Below are 24,568 nucleotides of genomic sequence, written 5' to 3'. Positions count from 1 at the left end.
AATCGACCTGCCAACTCAGGAGATACAAGAGATGCAGCTTTGATCCCTGGGTTGGGAAGATCCCCTGGAGGAGGAAATGGCAACCTACTCCAGTATTCTTGGTTGGGAAATCCCATGGACAGAGGAGCCTGGCAGGCTACAGTCCATGGGGTTGCAAAGAGTCGGACTTGACTTCGCAACTAAAAAACAACAAAATGATCCTTTTAAAGTTAATTTTTTTATAGGATAAAGTAGAAGTCACGGAAACTTTGATAGCGATTTCATTAAATACATAGATTGCTTTAGGTAGTAAGAACGTTTTGACAATATTAATTCTTTCAATCCAAGAACATGGGACAACTTTCCATTTCTTTGTATCATCTTCAATTTCCTTCATCAATGTTCTGTCAAACAATAGTCAGTTGTTTCTTTATTGATTTTCTGCCTGCTGGTGTTCTATCCACTATTGTAAGTAGAATAGTGAAGTCTCTATCATTTTTGTATTGTTGTCAATTTCTCCCTTCAGATCTATTGGTATTTGCTTTATAGGTTTAGGGGTTCTGATGCTGGATATGTACATATAATTGCTCTATCTTTCTGTTGAATTGAATTTTATCAGTATATAATGACTTGTCTCTAGAGACAACTTTTGACTTAAAGTCTATTTTGCCTGATACGCGCATAGCCCCATGCTGTTTTTGGTCATCTTTGCACGGGATATCTTTTTCCATTTCTTCATTTTCAATCTACGTGTATCTTTAAATCTGAAGTGAGTCCCTTGGGCTTCCTTGGTAGTCCAGAGGTTGAGAATTCACCTTGCAATGCAAGGGACACTGGTTCAATCCCTCGGTCAGGAAGAACCCACGTGCCTTGGAGCAGCTACGCCCAAGTGCCACAACTATTCTATTGTGCTCTAGAGCCTGTTCTGTACAACAAGAGAAGCCACACAATGAGAAGCCTGAGCACCACAACTACAGAAAGCCCTGTGCACATCAACAAAGACCCAGCACAGCCAAAAAAAGTAAAATAAATAAAAATTTTTTGAAAAGAAATGGCCATAAAAAATAAAATGAATCCCTTGTAGACAGCATATTGCTAGATTTTATTTTTCAATTCATTCAACCACTTTTTGTCTTTGATTAGAGAATGTCACAAATTGGTGGTTTATAAATAAATTAATTTTTCACAGTTCTGGAGGCTAGAAGTTAAGATCAGGGTGCCAGCCCAGTCGTATAGAGATCCTCTTCTGGGTCACAAACTTCTCATTGTATCCCCACATAACTGAACAGGTAAGAGACCTATCTTGAACCTTTTGATAAGGACCTTAATCTCATTCATGAGTGGACCCATCATGACCTAGTCAATTCCAAAAGACCCTGGCTCTAATACCATCACATAAGGTATTAGTATTTCAATGAATTTTGAAAATTACATATGAACTTTTAGAGGGAAATAAATATTCAAATCATAGCATTGTATCTCTGGCCCCCCAAAATTCATGTCCATTTTGCATGCAAAACATGATCATTCCGTCTCAACAGCTTCCAAAGTCTTAATTTCATCTAGCATCAACCAAAAAAAATCTAAGTTTAAAGTCTCATATAAATATCACCTGAATCAGATGTGCATGAGACTCAAGGTATAATTGATTCTGAGATAAATTGCTCTCCAGATGTGAATCTGTGAAACAAAAAAAAAATTATGTGCTTCCAAAATGCAATGTGGGACAGGCAGTAAGGCAAACTCTCCCACCCTAAAGGGAGAAATAGGAAAGAAGAGGGTGGCAGGTCCCAAGCAAGTCCAAACCCAACAAGGCAAACATCAAATCTCAAGGCCTGAGACTACTCTTTCATCAGATACTCTCCCTGCTAGGTCCACTGGGATATGGAAATGACCTTCTGTGCACACTGGGGTATACCTGCCCCCATGGCTTTGCTGCAGGCAACCCACATGGCAATCCTCACTGGCTTAACTTGTATGCTTGTAGCTGTCTCTGTCTGGAACTGCACACCAGGGGCTCTGCTGACTTGGGATCATGGGAGAAGCCATATCCACATGGCTCCACTGTGCATTTTCCTGGCAGGGATTCCCTGCAGTAACCTCATCCTCTCTGTGGTCTTCTGCCTGGGTTGAGTGCCCACATCTCTAGATGGCTTCATTCCTTGATATCTAGGCAGAGGCAGACATCTCTGAGGGTTCTGCTGGGCAGGGGCCTGGCCTTCACAGCTTTGGTAGCATTGCTCCCATGGCTTTGAGTGGCACCACCCCCACATTCATGGGCAAGGGTTGTCTGGTCTGTCAAAATCCAAGTGATATATTCCCAACTTTTGGTACCAAAGAGGAAGCCTTAATGATCTCTGAATTGTCTTTGGGGTCCTTCTTCCCTTGTTTTGAGGAATACCACATATCCATAGCTCAATAGCTCTGTGGGCCTCTCCTATAAAGTTTAAGAAGTCTGACTACTTTCTTTCATTCCTTCCTATCTCCTTCTGCTTCAGGTCAAATGGGCTGTTTTCCTTTTGGGTGGCTATAGTCATTATTCACACTGTTGAAAATTTTACATATAGTTCTGATACTGTATCAGTTGTACTTGGAATGAAATTTGAGACTTCCCAGGATGTTTATTTAAACTGCCAACTGAATTCTGCACATGCAAATGTAACTTTTTCCCTTCTAAATTTTGCCTTAAAATGTCACAATGAAAGGTACTTATGTTGCAGAAAGTTTGTGAATTAAACACCCAAATGCCTGGGTTGTTTGGGAACAAAGGACTAAAGAAGGAGAACATTAAGCTTTATAGAAAAGCAAATAGTAACCATTAAAGCCAGAGAGTATGATCAACAGATACACGAATAAACAAAATGTAGTACCTATTTTCCAATGCTGCAATATAATTCAGTCTTAAAAAGTAATGAACAGCAAAAATTAATACAACATTGTAAATCAACTATACTTATATTTTTTAAAGAAATTCTGACATATACGTCAACATGGATTAAACCTTGAAGATATTATGCTACATCAAATAAGTCAAACATAAAAGAACAAATACTGCATAATTCTACTTACATGAGCTACCTAAGACAGTCAAATTCATAAAGAGAGTAGTATGGTGATTACCAGGGCCTGGAGGAAGGGAAATGAAGAGTTATTGCTTAATGGTTACAAAGTTTTAGCTTGGGATAATGAAATGTTCTGGACATGAATAGTGCCGAAGGTCGTGCAACAATGTGAATGTATTTAATGCTACTGAACTCTATGTTCAAAAATGGTTAAATGGTAAATTTTAAGTTACCTATATTTTACCACAATTTTTAGAAAATGGATGGAATGGGTGCAAGAACCGACAACCAATCCAATGCAGGGTAGGGGGGAGGGTGGGAAGTGAACACAGAAACAGACCCCCTGGGAGCTTGGTGTATGATGTTAGACATTAAAATCAATGGGGAAAGAGTGGGCTAGCCACTGAACAGTGTTAGACAACTGGTCACTGAAATGGTAAAAGATAAAATTATATCCCTTTATCATTCATGAATTAAATTATTGTTGAATCCTACTATCAAACTATGAAAGACTAAACTTCAAGATTTCAGAAAAAAAATATTAATGGTAACATCTGTGTGACATCAGTAAAAAAAAGATTTCCTCAACATGGTATGGAAAGCTGTATAAAGCTTCCTAGGGCTGCTGAACCAAAGTGTTGCAGACCAGATGGTTTTCAACATCAGAAAATTGTTCTCCTCCAATTCTGGAGGCCAGGAGTCTAAAATCAAGGTGTCAGCAGATTTCTGAGGCTCTGAGTGGAATCTTCTCTTGTTTCTTGAGCTTTTGATGAGGACTGTCAATCCTTGGGCTTCCTTGCTTGCAGCTTCATCACTGCAATCTCTGCCTCTTTTGCCACGAGGACTTCTTCCTGTGGGTCTTTCTTTTATTAAATCTCCTTCTTTAAATAATGAGTCACATTCTATGAAGGACCCAACCTATTCCACTACGACCTCATCTTTACTAATTATATCTGCAACAAACTTATTTCCAAATAAGATCACATTTCTGAAGTACTGGGGAGTAGGACATTGACATTATCATTTGTTGGGACACAATTCAATCTGTAACAAAAACATTAACCATAAAGGAAAGGACTGATGATATTTTAATCACATTGTACAAAAATGAGCATTTTCTTTCTTTCTTCTGTAAGACGTGTTAAATAAAAGATAACCATGAAAAAGACATTAGAAGTTCTTTTCCCCATTGTTACTTATCTTTTATTTTATTTTTAAACTTTACGATATTGTATTAGTTTTGCCAAACATCAAAATGAATCCACCACAGGTATACCCATGCTCCCCATCCTGAACATTATCTTGTTACTATAAAATGTTAAGTACAAAATACACAAAAACTTCATATTTCACTCATTTATATTGAAAAAGAAACACACTTTATTTTTATTACCTTTTTATTGGAAGATAGTTGCTTCCAGTACTCTTGCCTGGAAAATCCCATGGACGGAGGAGCCTGATGGGCTGTAGTCCATGGGGTCGCTAAGAGTCAGAGATGACTGAGCAACTTCCCTTTCACTTTTCACGTTCATGCACTGGAGAAGGAAATGGCAACCCACTCCAGTGTTCTTGCCTGGAGAATCCCAGGGACGGAGGAGCCTGGTGGGCTTCCATCTATGGGATCGCACAGAGTTGGACACGACTGAAGCGACTTAGCAGCAGCAGCAGCAGCAGTTGCTTCACAATGTTGTGTTGGTCTCTGCTGTACAACAGTGTCAATCAGTCATAATTATATATGTATCCCCTCCCTCTTCCCCCAGTCCCACTGTTATTGGTCATCACAGAGTGCCAGGCTAGGCATAGCAGCTTCTCAATAGTTATCTATTTTATATATGATAATATATGTTAGTGCTCCTTTCTCAATTTGTCCTCCTCTCTCCTTCCCCTACTGTGTCTATAAGTCCATTCTCTACATCTACGTCTCCATTTCTTCTCTGTAAATAGGTTCATTAGCACTATTCTTCTAGATTCCATGCTGTTCAGTCACTCAGTCATATCCAGCTCTTTACAATCTCAGGGACTGTGGCCTGCCAGGCTCTTCTGTCCATAGGATTTTTCAGGCAAGAATACTGGAATGGGTTGCCATTTTTTTTCTCCAGGTTAACTTCTATATATATGCGCTAACATATAATACTTGTTTTGTCTTTCTGACTTACTTCACTCTGTATAACAGACTCCAGATTCATCCACCTCACTACCATTGACTCAGACTAGTTCCTTTTTATGGCTAAGTAATATTCCATTGTATATCATACACATCTTCTTCATCCACTCATCTGTCAAAGGACATCTAGGTTGCTTCCATGTCCTGGATATTGTAAATTAGTGCTGTAATGAACATTGGGGTAGATGTCAACCGTGGTTTTCTCTATATTCCCAGTAGTGGGATTGCTGGGTCACATGGTAGATTTATTCCTAGTTTTTAAAGGAACCTCCATAATGTTCTCCATAGTGGCTTTATCAATTTACATTCCCACCAACAGTGTAGGAGGGTTCCCTTTTCTCCACAATAGCAAATAGATAAATGCTCCTCTGTAGCATTTACTGTTTGTAGATTTTTTAATGATGGCTATTCTGATTGGATTGAGGCGGTACCCCATGGTAGTTTTGATTTGCATTTCTCTAATAATGAACTCTGCACATAAGTTAAATAAACAGGGTGACAATATACAGCCTTGATGTACTCCGTTTCCTATTTGGAAACAGTCTGTTGTTCCATGTCCAGCTCTAACTGTTGCTTCCTGACCTGCATACAAATTTCTCAAGAGGCAGATCAGGTGGTCTGGTATTCCCATCTCTTTCAGAATTTTCCACAGTTTCTTGTGATCCACACAGTCAAAGGCTTTGGCATAGTCAATAAAGCAGAAATAGATGCTTTTCTGGAACTCTCTTGCTTTTTCCATGATCCAGTGGATGTTGGCAATTTGATCTCTGGTTCCTCTGCCTTTTCTAAAACCAGCTTGAACATCAGGAAGCTCACGGTTCACATATTGCTGAAGCCTGGCTTGGAGAATTTTTAGCATTACTTTACTAGCGTGTGAGATGAGTGCAATTGTGCAGTAGTTTGAGCATTCTTTGTCATTGCCTTTCTTTGGGATTGGAATGAAAACGCACCTTTTCCAGTCCTGTGGCCACTGCTGAGTTTTGCAAATTCGCTGGCATATTGAGTGCAGCACTGAAACGCTGGACTGGAAGAAACACAAGCTGGAATCAAGATTGCCAGAAGACATATCAATAACCTCAGATATGCAGATGATACCACCCTTATGGCAGAAAGTGAAGAGGAACTAAAAAGCCTCTTGATGAAAGTGAAAGTGGAGAGTGAAAAAGCTGGCTTAAAGCTCAACATTCAGAAAACGAAGATCATGGCATCCGGTCCCATCACTTCATGGGAAATAGATGGAGAAACAGTGGAAACAGTGTCAGACTTTATTTTTCTGGGCTCCAAAATCACTGCAGATGGTGACTGCAGCCATGAATTAAAAGATGCTTACTCCTTGGAAGGAAAGTTATGACCAACCTAGATAACATATTCAAAAGCAGAGACATTACTTTGCCAACAAAGGTCCGTCTAGTCAAGGCTATGGTTTTTCCAGTGATCATGTATGGATGTGAGAGTTGGACTGTGAAGAAGGCTGAGTGCCGAAGAATTGATGCCTTTGAACTGTGGTGTTGGAGAAGACTCTTGTGAGTCCCTTGAACTGCAAGGAGATCCAACCAGTGCATTCTAAAGGAGATCAGCCCTGGGATTTCTTTGGAAGGAATGATGCTAAAGCTGAAACTCCAGTACTTTGGCCACCTCATGCGAAGAGTTGACTCATTGGAAAAGACTCTGATGCTGGGAGGGAGGGATTGGAGGCAAGAGGAGAAGGGGACGACAGAGGATGAGATGGCTGGATGGCATCACTGACTTGATGGACGTGAGTCTCAGTGAACTCCGGGAGTTGGTGATGGACAGGGAGGCCTGGCGTGCTGCGATTTATGGCGTCGCAAAGAGTTAGACACGACTGAGCGACTGATCTGATCTGATCTGATCTGATCTGAATAATTAACTGTGTTGAACATCTTTTCTTGTGTTTATTGGCTATATTTGTGTCTTCTTTGGAGAAATGTCTGTTTAGGTCCTTGGCGTAATTTTTTATTGGGTTGTTTGTTTTTCTGATATTGAGCTAGATTTCTGGCGGTAAGGTGGAAAGCTCCAGTGAGGGCTTCCCAGGTAGCTAAGTGGTAAAGGATCCAGGATACCAAAAAAGCTTGTGTTGTAGATCTCTTGGTTGAAGTTGCTCTGCTCAGGCTGCCTTACTTTCACCTTGTTTTTGAAGCACGCTACTCTGAAAAGTGAAGGGTCAAACTGGGGGTACTGTTTTTTCTTTATAGATTATTTAGCCAATTAAAAAGGCTCCGAAAAAACTGGCTTCTTGGTCCAGGTCAACCAATCGTTCATTAGTTACAGAGACAAAAATTCGATCATTTTCCTTAAGCTCAAATATTCCTCCTTGATAGATGGAATAGAGTCCATATTCTGAATCTTTAGACCAACAACTATTTCTAGCACTTTTCATCAGCAGTATAGGGTCAGGATAGTTTGTGTATTTGTAAATATATTGTACCATTTGTTTGATTTTTTTTCTGTTCTCTTCTGTTGAAACAGTTCCCAAAACTTCCTCAGGTTCCTGAAATCGAAAGTATGTTTGGGAATAGATGTAATAAAATCCTGTTTGAAGGATAACCAGCTCTCCATTCCTTAAGTACAAATTATTCAAGAACGAATGTCCTTTTCTTGATGACTCCCAGGAATTTATTTTATGGCCCACAGCTTTTTCATTCTTGGAGCCTGGGATGAAGTTTGGAGAAAAATAAAATTAACTTGTAGTAAAGCAAGGAGTTTCCCGATAACTGTGGCTAGACAATGCTTTGGTTGGAACTGTCCCGCATTGTAGGAAGACGCTTTACCATCTGAGCCACCAGGGAAGTCAATTTAAAACTTCACGCTCCCTCAATCTTCCAAGGAGTCTAAATTTTAATCATATAGAAATCTGAAGGCGCCCATGCCACTGTGACCTGTTTGAAGTCCCCTATTTTGCTGTGCCTCGACCGTCACAGTCAGCTCTGAATGGTACCATGGGAATGGTTCATTAGGGTAGCCGTCTACTCCTGGGAAGAATTTCTGTCCAGAACCCCTACCTCCTTTCCTGTGCTGGTGAGCTCAGATTGACAATGTAGAAGGAAACCAAAAGAAACATATCTGTTCCTCAAGCCTAGAGCTCATAAATTCCTGCTACTCTTTTAGGTCTTTTTGGATTCTTCCTTGGTCTTTCTCAGTAACCCAGTGTCAAAATCACCTTCCAAGCAGGAGGCATCTCAAGTCCAATAAGGCAAGGTATAGGGTTTGGCAAAAACGCCCAGATTTAAAGATCTTCAGATCTTCGGATCTTTAAATCCTGAAGATTTTTGAATGAAGATGGGCCTTACTGAGATAGGATATTCCTTTAAACTTTGGGCTCATCTCTATGATTGGTGCAAATTTTACTTTTTCAAGAGTTTAAAACTACCACCATATTATCTGATGAACTGTAAATAGGAATAGTGAAATAACAATCTCACAAATAGGCAGAACACATAAATTACCTCCAAAAATACCAGTTCAGGAATACCATGAAGGCAACCGCTCAGAGTAAAACCAGACAAAAGCCAACCAGCCAACAAAAAAACCCAACAAACTTTTCATTCATTAACTGATGCCTGAAATACCTTTAACCTAGGGCAAAATCTCTCACAATAATAAAAGCACTACTTACTGAGTGCTTACAATGCACTAGCATTTTGCATTCATCTTCATTATTTTGTGAGTTAAACGTTATCTTTTATGTGAAGAAAATGAAGCTTGGGACTTCCCTGGTGGTCCAGTGGTTAAGACTTTGCCTTCCAAGTCAGGGCGTTTGGATTCCATCCCTGGTTGGAGAGCTAAGATCCCACATGTCTCTTGGCCAAAAAACCACAACATTAAACAGAAGTGATATTGTAACAAATTCATTAAAGACATTAAGAATGGTCCACATCAAAAAAATCTTTTTAAAAAAAAAAGAGAGAGAAAAAAAATGAAACTTGATTGAGTTAAGTAATTTCCTCAAAATGAAAAACTTGGTAAGGAGGAGCTGGGATTCCCATGGGGTGTTTAGATTACAAGACTCACACACTAACTTCAGCAATACATGAACACCTGTTCTCCAGTTAAAATTAGGCTTAACATAATTGGTTAACTATTTGAAAATAAATTAACCTATTTGGTTAAATTATATGAAACTGACATTTCCATAAGTGCAAAGTGGTCAAATATTGGCCATTTTTTCTTTTTGTGGTTCAACCTAATGCAAATGTCACTGGGAGGGTTTGGTAACTCACTGGAAAAGTAGACCACTGATTTAGAACCTTTGCAGAGGAGAAAGATTTGATGAAAGAGTGAGAAATTACTTTTAAAAATAAGAAAAGCAAAAATGAGGGCATGGGAAACCCTAAGTTCTCTCACTTCAGAATTTTCCTGAGGCCAGTTGTGCCGGGCAGTAACTAAGCTACTCATCTTATAATCTTGCTTCTGAAAAGAGTCAATCTGAGACTTGATTACTACTGGCCATTTTGTAGATAGCCATATAAACATTTCAGATACAAAAATAAATTATTTAGAACAAATTCTTCCCTTCCTTTCCTTTAAACCATATATTAATAATTTCTCTTACCTGGAACTGGCAACGTACTTTTTTTCCGATTGCTTCCAGTTATATGAGCAGCTACCCTCTTAGGACCCTTTTCTCTCTCTAGGTAAGGATTATATTGCTTTTCTAAAAGAGAAGTAACAAAGAATCATCAGCACTTGTCAAGCTACTTCACAAATACATTGCTGTGCACAGCACTTGTCAATCAAGCATAGCAAACACACTGGGCTCCCAAAGTTGATTATATGGGTTTCCATAAAACCAACCTACATTTTAGTATTATGAGTAGTCTACTTCAGCCTATGTTTAATTCACAAAGTACTTTAGATAGGAGGAATAGGGAGTATCGTTAGCCATAATTTATTGGCATCTCAGGGGTAAGGTTCTACCAGAATATAACAAAGTGAAGATCCTGACACTTTTACTAAACAACAATAGTAACCAAACCGTGGACGTATAATACTCCTGTTGAGGCATTAAAAGTGCACAAATAACCAGGTACTGGCAACTGTCCACTTTGAGCTGTTTGTAGAAAAAGACTGATACCAATTCTCATCATTTCAATAATTTTTTCCTCTTTGCTAGCTACTATCTACTCTAAAGGAAGAGCAATTACAAAACATCATTCACTATCTCAGATGGGGTTTATGGCTCAACTTTCTTTGTGGCCACAGGATTCCACGGTTTACATGTCCATAGATGCCACAAATTGATATCCAGCAGTCACTTCTCTTGGAGAAGGCAATGGCACCCCACTCCAGTACTCTTGCCTGGAAAATCCCATGGATGGAGGAGCCTGGTGGGCTACAGTCCATGGGGTCGCTAAGAGTTGGACATGACTGAGCGACTTCACTTTCACTTTTTCACTTTCATGCATTGGAGAAGGAAATGGCAACCCACTCCAGTGTTCTTGCCTGGAGAATCCCAGGGGCAGGAGAGCCTGGTGGGCTGATGTCTATGGGGTCACATAGAGTCGGACATGACTGAAGTGACTTAGCAGCAGCAGCAGTAGCAGTCACTTCTCTCACATCCCAAAAGGTATATGGAATGACATAATGGTCATGATAATCAGTATATGAACATATAAATCATTGATTCACTAGATCACAATAAACAAATCACATTTACTGACCACCATCTGAAGTACTCTAGAGCAGACTAAATGACCACAAATTCAACAAATTACTCTTTTAAAAATCAGCTAAAACTTCTCAGGAGGCTTACATTGGTTGTTAAGATCAATTGTATGGTTTCACCAAATAAATATGTCCATGGACAAGGCAGTGCTTCCATGGGGGATTCAAAGATTAATCACTGATAGTATAATCTGAGCCTTCAAGGGACTTACAGTGTTTAGGGAAGATACAAATTAGAAAGTGAAAATTGACCCATGTGAAATAGAAAGGAAGGATGATGAAAGATTCCTATTTGTTGGAAAGCTGAGTCAGGGGAAGTTTTGGACTAAGGTCCCTTCATTCACTTACTCTAGCAAACCAAAGTGCCCATTATGTCTATGCCAGGCACTCTTCTAGAAACAAAGAGAAATAGCTATAAACAAATGAAAGCAAGAAAGTATTTGAGGTGCTGGACAATTATCTGAAATGAGAAGGGTGGAGAGGCTTAAAGTCCACAACAATGGGAGAAGGGCGTTCACAGTGATCTAGAACAGTGTCCCCAAGACAAGATGCACACAGCATTCCTGGGACACAGGCATGGGAGGAGTTCAGTTTCAGGCTTGAATGAGGAGTTAAACTATAGAGGATTTGAATGTTAAGCTAAGAGATTTGGATTTTACAGACATGAGAAGACTTTAAACAGTTTTAATCAGGGAAGCAAAAAGATATGTGTTGTGCTTTAGGCTAAACTAACTCATAGTAAGGTCTGATGCTAGAAATCGAGAGGGCTAGAGATTGGTGAGTTAGCAGAAAATTGTAATTGACCAAGGTCTGAGAATAGGAAGCCTCCGTCTAGACTAGTAGTAGAGGAAACTGAAATGAAGTGACGAAATTCCATAGGGGAGAAAGAAATAGGATGAAGACTTTATCTATCTGGTATTGTTACTTATTCAGGATAGTGGGTATTTGTACTATATTGAAGACTCAACACAGCTTGGGGATGTAGGGTCAATTACGTTACTCTCAGAATGCTCAGCTTTCAAAGTTGGTGTGTTCATTTACTTTGAATCTCCAGTGATAAATAATTCATAATGTCTTGACTGCTCTGAGACTTTATTTATTTTTTTTAAATTTTATTTTATTTTTAAACTTTACATAATTGTATTAGTTTTGCCAAATATCAAAATGAATCCGCCACAGGTATACATGTGTTTCCCCTCCTGAACCCTCCTCCCTCCTCCCTCCCCATACCATCCCTCTAGGTCGTCCCAGTGCACTAGCCCCAAGCATCCAGTATCGTGCATCGAAACTGGACTGGCATCTGCTCTGAGACTTTAACACTTTGCTTTAAAACATTCCGTAATGGAATCCAGTTACGAATATCTTGCATCTGAGGTCAATGCAAGGATATAGGAAAGCCTAGATATAAGAGCAAAATTTGAAGAGAGGAAATTTCCTACAGACTATAGCAAACAACTCCCAGACAAGAAGCCTATGAATATGTATATTTGGGTGTCATGGATACATTTAGGTATACTGAGAAGTATGTGATTTCTGCACCCCACTGGGATGAGTATAAAAAAGAATATTTTTCTCCCAGAACTGAAAGTAGTACATGCATCTTCTATAAACCATGGATCTGGTGTTCCTCATTAGAAGAGTTGGAGGGACTTCCCTGGAGGTCCAGTGGTTGAGAATCTGCTTTGCAATGCAGGGGATGCAGTTCGATCCCTGATTGGGGAACTAGGATTTATATACCATAAAGCAACTAAGCCCATGTGTCACAACTGCTGAGTCTGAGTACCACAACTAGAGAGTCCATGTGCTGCAAGGAAAGATTCCACATGATGCAATGAAGATTCCGTGTGCCATGACTAAGATACGAGGAAGCCAAAGAAATATTTTAAAGAAAGAAGAGATGGCATGTTCATCATTCCTGCTACTGCCTTTGGCTTTGGGGAAATGACCAGAAAGAATGCTTAGATCCTGGGACCAGGTCTTGCCTTCATATTTAATAAAGGATGGTGGGGGTTATCAAGGGATGAGGATGCTGATTGTAATGGGAAAGGATAGCTGAAAAGTAGGAATACATCATTAACCAAATATCTATTTTAAAAACACTGTTTCTTCTCTGCCAGGATGGGGTACTCCAGGACTTTAAGTCTGTGGTACGTTTATGGAGGCCTGTATGACTGTTCGTAGGGGAAAATGTGGTTATGGTGAGCTAAATGTGAAGAAGCAGCAAATTTAATTCATCAGTTACATTAACTTATGTCTTGATTAACAAAATGTGTATTAAGAATTTGTATGTAAACAGAGATGGTGGTGGGACAACACTGTGAATGCATTAATTGTCACCAAATCATATGCTTCAAGATGGTTAATCATATGTGAATTTCACCTCAGTCAAAACATGCAGACACACACACACACACACACACACACACACACACACACATGCACGCCAAAGTTGGTGCAGGTAAGGACCGGGGGATAAAAGAGAATCTACTAGGCTTGAGATATAGAGGTAAGTCCAGATATAGCGAGGTGAGAGAAATAGGCATGTTTTCAGTCTTTGTAGATCTTTTATGTAGTCGGGAATCAGAACACAGAGAATATATATATATTTTTTCTTTGATTTATACACATGTACTTATCAAAGGAAACTAACAAAATAAGTATGACAGAAAAACAGGATGTGGGGAAACTTTCTTAGAAAGCTGATCAGAGAAGTTCTCTCTGAAGAGGTGATGAGGATGGAGGATGAGGAGATGTGAAAATCCAAGAATGGGAGAAGCCAGACAGAGGACCAGAGAAGCCAGTTTGGTCTTCTCTGAAAGACCCACTGAAAGGGGATGTGGGTTAAGAGCAGTTGGCTGACCGTCAGTGGAGATGGCAAAGGTGTGGGGACTACAGAATGAGGATTTTGGGTGGGGAGAAGGATTGTTGGGAGAGAGATGATGGAGCAAAATTTTTGCATAAAGAAAGGCTTAGAGCCTAGGCATGGTCAGAAGCAGAGAAGATGGGTAACTTTGGACCCCTTATTTTTTTTCCAGCTATGCTCCAGAAAGCTACCCACATTAGAAGATAAAAGCAAAGAATGGAAGAAGTTGAGATGAAAGGTAAATCCACATTGGAAGAATAAAATTTCCAGGAAATAAAGTTCATACCTGAGGTGGGCCTCAGATTTGGTTCAAATGCCAATGCCAAAAGGGAAACAGAATCAAGCATCTTGAGTTACTGAGCATCAGTCAGAGGTGGGATGTTTGGGTGGGAGTAGAGAGCAAGAGGATGGAGAAGTACTCAGCTTATCAGGAGGTTGACACTAGAAAATTAAAACAACAACAAAAAATAATACCTGGATTTGTAGGAATCATTTCCTCAAAGGTTCTCAAAGTCATCTGCAAATAGTATTGAATAAAGCTTGTTAATTTCCCTAAGCATTTAAATTGATTATTGAATGCCTATGGCTCTTCTTGCTGATGTCTAACAGGAAATTTCTGCATTTAAGATATCAACTTAGGCAGCTTTAAGTTGTTCAAGCAAAGAGCATGTGGGGTAGGATGGGATCTGGGGTAAATACAGAGTCAGCTGTCCCTACTATTGATGAAAGGATGGCCCTCTGTCTGAGAGACCTCTGTTTCTGGATGAAGTCTTTGAAATGCCATACCTGGAACACCACAGAAAGGAAGAGTCATTTTTCTCCAAGTTAGGTCAGCCTAACGTGCCCAGACTTCCTTGTGGCTAACAGACGTGATGGCCATGTCACCTCACTTTCTGGGAGGTGTGTCTGCATGCAAGCATGTGTGCAAGTGCATTGTGTGTCTCTGAATGTATGCGTGTGTTAGATTCCAGGGGCTTTAAATTATTGGACAGACCCAAGACTGAAGGTGTAAGGCACACTCCCTTTCTCTCATGACACCCACAGACATGCACAGCCCATCCAGTGGTGACCTGCTAGCACCGTGTCATTCTCTCATTTCTGAGAATGTGGCTGAGACATTCTCACCATAAAGAGATCTTACCAAATTTTCATCTCTTACTAAATACCTCATATCATTTTCTTTCCCTACTTGCTAACCAGTGGGGAAAACCAGGAACAAAGAATGAATTTGAGCCCTTCTGTTCAATGAGCCCACTCTGACATGACTCACCCACGGCTTTAAACTCCTCTCTATTCAGTCCTTCTGCCCGTCCCTGCCCACCTTTCCCTTCACTCTTGTTAATCACATAACTGTCAGAAACTTCCTCTGTACTCCAGCCCCATATCTGCATTTTCCTTTGTCAAAAGCCCTGACATGTTGATGTATGGCAAAACCAATACAATATTGTAAAGTAATTAACCTCCAATTAAAATAAATAAATTTATATAAAAAAAAAAAAAGCCCTGACCACAGATAACAGGTTGGGGCTCCTCTGGGGCAAAGGAAACTGATGTGTGGGAAGGGAAGCAAGGGTCTCAGCACATTAGCTCTGCCACTGGCCTTCTGAGCCAGAAAGGAAAAAGGAGGAGCAGGAAAAGGAAAAGGCTAATTCTTACAGTGTGGTAGGCAGAAAAAAAGAACAATTATAATGAGACTTCCCTGGTTGTCCAGTGGTTAAGACTCTGCCCTCTGACAGCATGGGGCACTGGTTCAATCCCTGGACAGGGAAAAAAAGATGCCCAAGCAATAAGATGCCATGTGGCACAGCCAAAATCAAAAGCACACAACAAAAAAACAGAATGGTTAGAATATAAGCAGATGGACTGGATTAAAATTTGTTCATTATCAGCCCTGGGAAACTTTTCTCAAGTTACTTAACTGATATGGACTATTTTAATTTCTATATCTTTTTTTTTTTTTAAAGAAAAAAGAAGATAATAATGATTCCTTCCTCACAGCTGTTTGAGGATTAGGGGAGATGTTAATAACATGTGGAATGTCCATAAAGGACATTTATGGAAAATGATCTGTTTGTATATATGGTACCTGGAAATATGGGGAAGTCTTTTCCCCTCCTATGCTACGCTTTCACCTGCCCTGGGTGCCCTCTGTTGTTCTGTCCGTTCCTCATTTCCACAAAAGATAAAATATTTAGACTAGATGAGGAAGCTCTCTGGAAGAGAGGAATAAACTCTAGAGAAGGCTTCAATCAGGACCCACTGTGGGGTGGATCCCACCTTTTCCTAGTTCTGTGAATTTGAGGACAATCACTTAAACACTCTGGGTTTCAACTTTCTCCTTTGCAAAATGAGGACTCTAGACTTCATGATGTAAAATGTTCTTTCTCCTCTGAATCTCCTATGCCCACTGGTAAAGTGACACCGTGGTTCACCTACCTTTTTAACAAACAGATAGAGTTGGGACTTTAGTTCCCAGCAGGGATTGATTATACTCTCATCATCTCTGGAGTCCCAGGAACGGTCATCTTCCTCCAAGAAGCAAGCCAAGCCACTTTTGAAGTATTTGTTCTGCATCTGGGTTTAGATGGATATAACACAGTATTACACACAAGTGCTTTTTCTTTTTGCTCATTTACAAGTTAAAATAACAGAAACCGATGACATGTTCAGAGGAGTCTTAGTACCTTGCATAAGCTCGTTGTCTGAAGTAAAAGTAAGCACGCAGTCTTCCATCCTTTGAATAAAGGTAAGCAGTTGAATGTGGGAGAGAGGAAACAGGTGTGAGCCAGACATCTGGGGTCACAATGCCTTTGCGGCCCCTGCCTTTGGATAGCTGTGTGTTGCTCAACAAATTGCCTCTTCACTTCAAAATCTCTTCTTCATTTGCATTTCAAGCTGGTTCCCTGTGGTGAGCTCTGAGGTCCCTTCCAGCTCTGACATGGTATGACTCCCACTCAACAGTTGGAAACCCATGCAGGTACAAAGTAGGAGTGGAATCTGTTTACGTTCCAGGATCCTCCCCCAAATTAATCAAACACTTTAGGGCAAAGGTAATGCAGATGACACCACCCTTATGGCAGAAAGTGAAGAGGAACTAAAAAGCCTCTTGATGAAAGTGAAAGTGGAGAGTGGAAAAGTTGGCTTAAAGCTCAACATTCAGAAAACGAAGATCATGGCATCCAGTCCCATCACTTCATGGGAAATAGATGGGGAAACAGTGTCAGACTTTATTTTTCTGGGCTCCAAAATCACTGCAGATGGTGACTGCAGCCAGGAAATTAAAAGACGCTTGCTCCTTGGAAGGAAAGTTATGACCAACCTAGATAGCATATTCAAAAGCAGAGACATTACTTTGTCAACAAAGGTCCGTTTAGTCAAGGCTATGGTTTTTCCAGTGGTCATATATGGATGTGAAAGTTGGACTGTGAAGAAAGCTGAGTTCCGAAGAATTGATGCTTTTGAAATGTGGTGTTGGAGAAGACTCTTGAGAGTCCCTTGGACTGCAAGGAGATCCAACCAGTCCATTCTGAAGGAGATCAGCCCCGGGATTTCTTTGGAAGGAATGATGCTAAAGCTGAAACTCCAATGCTTTGGCCACCTCATGCGAAGAGTTGACTCATTGGAAAAGACTCTGATGCTGGGAGGGATTGGGTACAGGAGGAGAAGGGGACGACAGAGGATGAGATGGCTGGATGGCATCACTGATTCGATGGACGTGAGTCTGAGTGAACTCGGGGAGTTGGTGATGGACAGGGAGGCCTGGCGTGCTGCGATTCATGGGGTCACAAAGAGTCGGACACAACTGAGCTGAATGTTTTATTTCTTGATCTTAGCTCTGACTGTCTCGGTGGTTTTTGTTGTTGTTCAGTCACCAAGTTGTGTCACCCTCCTGCAACCCCATCAACTGCAGCACGCCAGACTTCCTTGTCTTTTACTCTCTCCCTGAGTTTGGTCAAACTCACGTCCATTGAGTCCGTGATGCCATCCAAACATCTTATGCTCTGTCGCCCCCTTCTCTTTGCCCTCAATCCTTCCCAGCATCAGGATCTTTTCCAGTGAATCAGCTTTTCACATCAGGTGGTCAAAGTATTGGAGCTTCAGCATCAGCCCTTCCAATGAATATTCAGGGTTGATATCCTTTAGGATTGACTGGTTGGATCTCTTTGCTGCCCAGGGGACTCTCAACAGTCTTCCCCAGCACCACAGTTCGAAAGCATCAGTTCGTTGGTACTCGGCCTTCTTTATAGTCCAACTGTCTTAGCAGATTCTAGCTATTGTTGTGATGTCTGCTCCTCTGGATAGCAGAATCAGGACTACATTGCCATTAGATATTTGAATCTTGCCTCATTAAAAGTTTACACCAGTTAGGGATTTACCCGCAGAGACTTGAAATACCATTTGAAGGCTCCCTCATTCTGATTGAGGGTAAACATTTACAATGACTAGATCATTTTCTGCTAAGTTTGCACTTGATGTTACACACACACATACACATGTGCGCACACAGCTTATACACTCCAATCCATCTGGGACACTCCAGGATGACAACTGATTAACCTCATGAAGAAAAACAGGATGTTCATGCAAGTTCAGATGGGTCTGTTTTCCTGTTTTCATTTTTAACAACTGGGATTCAGATATTATTTCCATATACAAATCCACTGAAATGCCTTTCTCTGGAGAAATAAGTGGGAAAATAGTCATTTTATCTGTTCTCTGAATGAAGGGGACTTCAAAGCTTGAAGGAAAGATCAAACGTAAGAATGATCTGCTTCCTTCTATAGAAAGACAACCTCATTCCAAATCAAAATGACTTAAATACTGATGAGAACTTTTGGCGAGAGTCATGTGGGCCTGTACCATCAGCCACATGCTCCTTGCACATTTGATCAGGTCTCTCAAGCATAGAAGTGACAAACCTGACTTAATTCCTTCCCCACTGGCATAGAACATTCATTTGCTTTTAAGTAAATGCTTATTTTCTTTCTTCCTTTTTAAGATTACAGGAGTAAAACATTTGCCTAGGAGATGTAGCGGGGGTGACAGGTGGGGGCCACCTAAATTATGACTGGAGATGAAATTAGGCACCATTCCTTTGTCCCTACCCACCTCCATGTTCTTCAACTGTAATCTGCAATTTATGTGGGGGCTTAAAAGCCTTTCCAAGGAAAGAACTCAATTTAGAAATATAAGAGCATGTTTAGCAAACTGCAGGGAAGATCAGAGAAAAGAGCTGCATTTAGTAGCAAGGCTTTAGGAAAGTTCCAGAAGAATAGTTTTATTAGACATTGTCCAGTCCAACAAGACTAGGTATTCCTTGGTCAGGTACTGATTTGATGAAACTGAATAAATAAGCTTAACTGGATTTCCCTGGTGGTCCAGTGGTTGAGGCTCTCAGCTGCCAATGCAGAGGTACAGCTTTGATCCCTGGTTGGGGAACTGAGATCCCACATGCTGTGGAGTGCAGCCAAAAGATTAAAAAAAAACAAAAAGGCTTAACTAACTTTCATAACCTGTTGGGACAAAACAATGTGCCTGACACAGAAAGGAAAAAGCAACTCGCCTTCTTACATCATAGAAGTTGGAAAGTGCCAGGAGGCAGGGTCAGGGCTGGGACAGGGCAGAGTTGAGAGGTGCTGAGATCAGGCAGTCAGGGTAGCTGACAGCCCCTGTGAAGTCAATTGGAATTTGAGAGGGTGGAAGAGACCAGAGGCCAGCCCAGATCAGGACCAACTGCTGGCCTCTGGAGATCCTCTGGAAATTTTCCAGAAACATTTTCAGGAGGTGGGGAAGGATTGCCTCGAAAACTAAGGTCCTAAGGAGACATGGGAGGAAGTCTGACAAGCTAATATGACTCCACTGTTAACCCAGATTTAATGAAGCCTGAAGATGTTGAGGATACATAGACACCCTGAAAAACAGAAAATTATAGAATACTTTCCTAAAAGTAAAACAAGTAATATCCTCCTTCATCCACCCTCATTCTACTTCCTAGGTTACCTTTGGAGGATCTCTTTTTTATAGGGTTAAGATCAGCCTGGGTGTGGGCAATTTTGCATATGGTTTGGGCTCACTTGTGCCTCAGATGGTAGAGAATTCGCCTGCAACTCGGGAGACCTGAGTTTGATCCCTGGGTTGGGAAGATCCCTTGCAGAAGGGAAAGGCTACCCACTCCAGTATTCTTGCCTGGAGAATTCCATGGACTATACAGTCCATGGGGTTGCAAAGAGTCGAACACGACTGAGTGATTCACTTTATTTATTTATTTTTGTACTTTACTTTTAAGACTATATAAAAATGTCATTTTCTTTAGATCTGTATGACGGTCATATGGATGGTATAGATAGTTTTACAACATTCATTGTAGAAAACTGATAAAATATAGAAAAATAAAAAGGAAAAAGGGGCACCCATAATCCTATCATCTAGAGATCACAGCTTATTTTTCCTCCTAGATATTTTTATGCTTATGTACTGGTTTCTGAACAACAGAAAGCCACAGCCAGCCTGCACGCCTTCTCCAGTTTCCTATTTGGTAGTTTCCTTCACACACCTGGGCCAATACAGGTGAATGACACACGGGCAAGCAGGTGCTGTGGCTATCCCAGGAATGATTAATGATGCTTAATCTCTCTCCCCACTTCCTTTCCACACCCATTCACACTTTGAGAAGGAATTTTCTTCAGCACTTCAGTGGCTGGGACTGTTCTCTTGCTAACCACATCTGGATATTGGGGGCAAGGGGATAAATGTGCTTTTTTTAATTCAGACACTTCTAGGAGGAGAGACAGCTATGGCACTGGGTGCCGGCGCTCCTGTTCCAGGAGCCCTTGGTTCTGAGAAGTGGATTCCACTCAACTGCTGGTGATGCCATCACAAACACTGTGGTTGTCCAGGCCAGGTACAACCAGTCCTTGGCAGGGCTTGAGATCAGCTGTGTGGACTCCTTTGCTGGCTGGCTGGCTCAGAGACCTCAAGATGCCAGTCCTGACCCTCTCTGCTGCCCAGCCATTAGTCTCTGACAATCAGTTTCTGCAAATCCCAAATAGCATAAAGGATCATTTATGGAGCCCAGTGGATAAGGGGCTCCTCCTCCTTTTTCTTCGCCATCTATGATGACACAGCAATAGATAATGCCCTTGTCAAACTTTCTCAGAGACATAGACTTCAGAGGTTAAGCCCATATTTATTGTTTGTGCTTACTGGTCTTGAGGCTTCATTGTGAGGGTTCAGTCCAACATCCCTTAGCCCTACTCAACCCACACTCCCTATAATCCTCACCCACTGTATCTTCTGCAAATTTTCCCTTGCCAGAGTAGAACCTGTGATCTGATTTAGGAAATTAATACTTGTGTTGAATATGCTTTTCCAAACCCTACATAGTCATTCAAAGAGATTCAAATTCATTTTCCCTTGCAAAAATTTCTGATGAAGAGGGTGACAACTTCAAGAGACTGCTCCATGCTAATTACAACTTACTGAGGAAATGGCAACCCACTCCAGTGTTCTCGCCTGGAGAATCCCAGGGATGGGGGAGCCTGGTGGCTGCCGTCTATGGGGTCACACAGAGTTGGACACGACTGAAGTGACTTAGCAGCAGCAGCAGAGTACCTATTTAATGCCTTGGTTCAAAATTGGGTTTTACCTTTTATCTAACTTCCCTGAGCCTTAGTTTGCTCATCTATAAAATGGGATGATTATATTTACTTTATAGAATTGTTATGAGGATGAAACTTTGAAAGTTTCTGAAACATAGTATTTGCTCAATATCTCAATTCTCCTGTTCTTGATATTCTTAATAAATTCTTCTGTGCATCTATACAGAAGTGTACAAACATATAAACATTTCTGTGCTAGTTGTTCAGTTGTGCCTGACTCTTTGTGATCCCATGGACCATAGCCCACCAGGCTCCTCTGTCTGTGGGGATTCTCCAGGCAAGAATACTGGAGTGGGTTGCCATGCCCTCCTCCAGGAGATCTTCCCAACCCAGGGACTGAACCCAGGTCTACCACATTGCAGGTGGATTCTTTACTGTCTGAGCCACCAGGGAAGCCCAAGAATACTGGAGTGGGTAGCCTATCCCTTTTCCAGGGGATTTTTCTGACCCAGGAGTCGACCTGGGGTCTCCTGCATTGCAGGTGGATTCTTTACCAGCTGAACTGCCATTGCAAGTATATAAACATAATCAGAAAGAATGTGTGCAGGTGGGAAGATGTTAAGCTTTGAAGCTTCTGTTTTTTAGAATTAAAAAAAAAAAAGTTGACCACATACACAGATAATTGCATGACTTACATCAGTAAAGAACAGGGAACTTTATTCAATACTCTGTAATCACTTATATGGGAAAAGAATCTGAAAAAAGAGTGGTTATGTATAACTGACTCACTTTGCTATACAGCAGAAACTGACATTGTAAATCAACTACATGCCAATAAAAAATACATTAAATATATATGTGTATGTGTGTGCTGTGTTTAGTCACTCAGTCATGTTTGACTCTCTGTGACCCCACGGACTGTAACTTGCCAGGCTTCTCTGCCCATGGAGATTCTCCAGATAAGAATACTGGAGTAGGTTGCCATGTCCTCCTCTAGGGGATCTTCCCAACCCAGGGATTGAACCCAGGTCTCCCACATTGCAGGCAGATGGTTTGCCATCTGAGCCACCAGGGAAGCCCTATGAGATGATAGCCAGTCCCTTCTCCAGGGGATCTTCCTGACCCAGGAATCGAACCAGGGTCTCCTGCATTGCAGGTGGATTCTTTACCAGCTGAGGTACCAGGGACTATATAGAAAGCCAAAAGCTGAAGTTGGCTTATTTTCAGTAATTTTGCTTTCAAAATCCACTGCAACTAGCAACATTTGGAATACACCACAGCATTATTACAGGTGACTTAGAGCCCGTCTTTGGGTTAAGCCTTGACTGTACCCTATGTCCCAGTAGAACCACATTTGTGAAGGTTGGTTACTCACTCAACAAGTGTGGGAGCTCTGTGCTAGCTTCTAGAGGTGTCACAGAAAGCAAAAGCAGACGCAGTCCTCCTCTGAGGCAGCTCCTCTCTTGCCCAAGAATTTGAGTCAAGAACTCTAAAACGTTAAGCAGAAAGCACTCAGGAATGACAGCAGTTAATATTATAACATACTGTTAACGACAAAACTACCTCAGCAGTTTCATTTCCTGCATCTGCTAGAATCTGGTGGAGCCAGTTCTGCAACTGTACTTTGTGCACATAATCCCTTCAACTCACTTTTGCAAAGTTCTCAGTAATGACAGGCATTAGCAGTTAGGGTCCCCGGGCAGGGCAGAGAAAGAGAGGCTTCTCTTCCTCTGTAAAGTCTTCACAGAGGAGCCAACAGAGGCAGTCAGCCAAACGGTGCTGAGAGCGCCTGTCAGGGAGCGTTTGCATTGTACTGACCTGCTTCAGCTCTTTGTTGAAATACATGTAAAACACGGCCATACCAAAAGCCTGCAGCAGCACTGTGAAGATGAGGATCGGCATGCAGATCTGCCCAAGTCTGGAGCCCGGAGCCTGCTTCAGGGCCATGATCACTGTAGGATGTGACTCCTGCAGAGTGAGTCAAGCAGCAGATTAGGACTGCTTTAGGGTGGAGCCAATTTATAAGTTTTACTTAGTAAAAGAAACTGAAACTGAAAGTTGTAAGAGGAGAAAAAACAGTTGCAAGCCTACTAATCCTAAACGACTAGAAGCTAGGGGGGAGCAAGGCAGGTCCCTACAGTTTTCAGGGGCACGTGGCTCTCTGTCTCTGGTTTTGGACTTCTAACCTCCAGAACTGCAAGACAACACAATTCTGTTTGTGCTACTTCATTGTGGCAGCCTTAGGAAGTGAATATAGCTTCCACTGGATTAGAAAAGTGAAAAAAGTTGTAAGTGTTACAATCATAATAACTTCAATCCATTAATTAAAACAAAATCTGGGGCTTGTTTTAAAAGGTCGTTGTCAACAAGGGCACCAGAAGCAAGTCCGTGTTTCTGTGAACTATTCCATTCATTCATTATTTAGGCTAGAGTCTATCTAGGTCATCAGGTTTTATAAGTATGTGTCTTTCCATCATTTTCTAATTGTGTAAAAATTCTTCATGTTCTTACTTTACATTTTATTTATTTTGATTAGGTAGTTATTGGGCCACACCCCACCAGCCTGAAAGCTTGTGATTGCCCAGCCTTCAGACCAAAGAAAGAGGCTGGATACAGTGATGGGGCCATCAATAGTTTGGTAGACAGGAGACCTTACATGTCTGAAGCAAAATGTCCTGGACTGACATCTCACCATGGCAGGCAGGACATGGCAGCAGATTTTGCTCCTTGGGGGAGAAGGACGCTACCATGTATGGATGGGAGGGACAGGGCAGAAATTGATTTTAGGTGGGCTCATCAGTTACCAAGGAAACCAGGGTGGGGGCAAGCATGCAGGCAGTTACTGATGAAGCCCTGTAATCAGGAGGATTGGATAGTCATGTGATTGAAGCAGGGCCTGGTCAAGCAGGGCCTGGTCAAGCAGGGGACGAACAGGGAGCAAGAGAACAGCCATCCTGAATGGCTTAACAGTACACTCCACCCCTGCACACCTTGCACGACCCTTACAATCTTGGTCCACCCCTCTTCTGTGATATCCCTGGGCTCAGGTATGTACAGGGGCACTGCAACCAGACACCACAAATGCAATACAGACAACAGCAGCTAAAGAGGATCAAGAGCCTAAGAGGTGGGCCAACATTCGAGCCAGCTGGTTACAGGCTCAAGTTTTCATGAAAGTCCAGAGGAGGACGACAATGGCATCCTGCTATAGACCCAGCAA

General features: G+C 41.4%; 1 protein-coding gene across 4 annotated transcripts; it reads right to left on the bottom strand.

Annotated features, from left to right (window-relative positions):
* Positions 1–1,053: 1,053 nt before the first annotated feature.
* TNFSF10 (TNF superfamily member 10) lies at positions 1,054–23,325 on the bottom strand. 4 transcript variants are annotated; one of them, XM_059892984.1, is made up of 5 exons: positions 23,167–23,325; positions 16,187–16,324; positions 14,225–14,267; positions 9,776–9,877; positions 1,054–4,743 (listed from the first exon to the last, which is right to left on the bottom strand). In XM_059892984.1, exons 1-5 carry the CDS (start codon positions 23,293–23,295, stop codon positions 4,721–4,723), a joined length of 435 nt encoding a protein of 144 aa, XP_059748967.1. In that variant the 5' UTR covers positions 23,296–23,325; the 3' UTR covers positions 1,054–4,720. The 4 variants fall into 4 exon arrangements, with proteins under 4 accessions (XP_059748967.1, XP_015328071.1, NP_001306830.1 ...); XM_015472585.3 differs by having other exon boundaries at positions 1,054–7,875; positions 9,794–9,877; NM_001319901.1 differs by lacking the exon at positions 1,054–4,743 and adding an exon at positions 7,424–7,875 and having other exon boundaries at positions 23,167–23,295.
* Positions 23,326–24,568: the final 1,243 nt, after the last annotated feature.

This window comes from Bos taurus, chromosome 1 (genome assembly GCF_002263795.3).
Source record: "Bos taurus isolate L1 Dominette 01449 registration number 42190680 breed Hereford chromosome 1, ARS-UCD2.0, whole genome shotgun sequence".
Taxonomy (NCBI): Eukaryota; Metazoa; Chordata; class Mammalia; order Artiodactyla; family Bovidae; genus Bos; species Bos taurus.
Note: the sequence above shows the minus strand (reverse complement) of the source record. Positions and strands in the feature narration are given on the sequence as shown.

What these genes read in the sequence shown, in the direction of transcription:
- TNFSF10 (NM_001319901.1), bottom strand. Translation starts at nt 23,295, where the DNA reads ATGGCCCTGAAGCAGGCTCCGGGCTCCAGACTTGGGCAGATCTGCATG. An exon ending in TCTATCTGTTTGTTAAAAAG is followed by an intron (nt 14,268 to 16,186) that starts GTAGGTGAACCA and finishes TACTATTTGCAG; the next exon opens with ATGACTTTGAGAACCTTTGA. An exon ending in AAGTACGTTGCCAGTTCCAG is followed by an intron (nt 7,876 to 9,775) that starts GTAAGAGAAATT and finishes ACTTCATCCCAG; the next exon opens with GCTCCAAGAATGAAAAAGCT.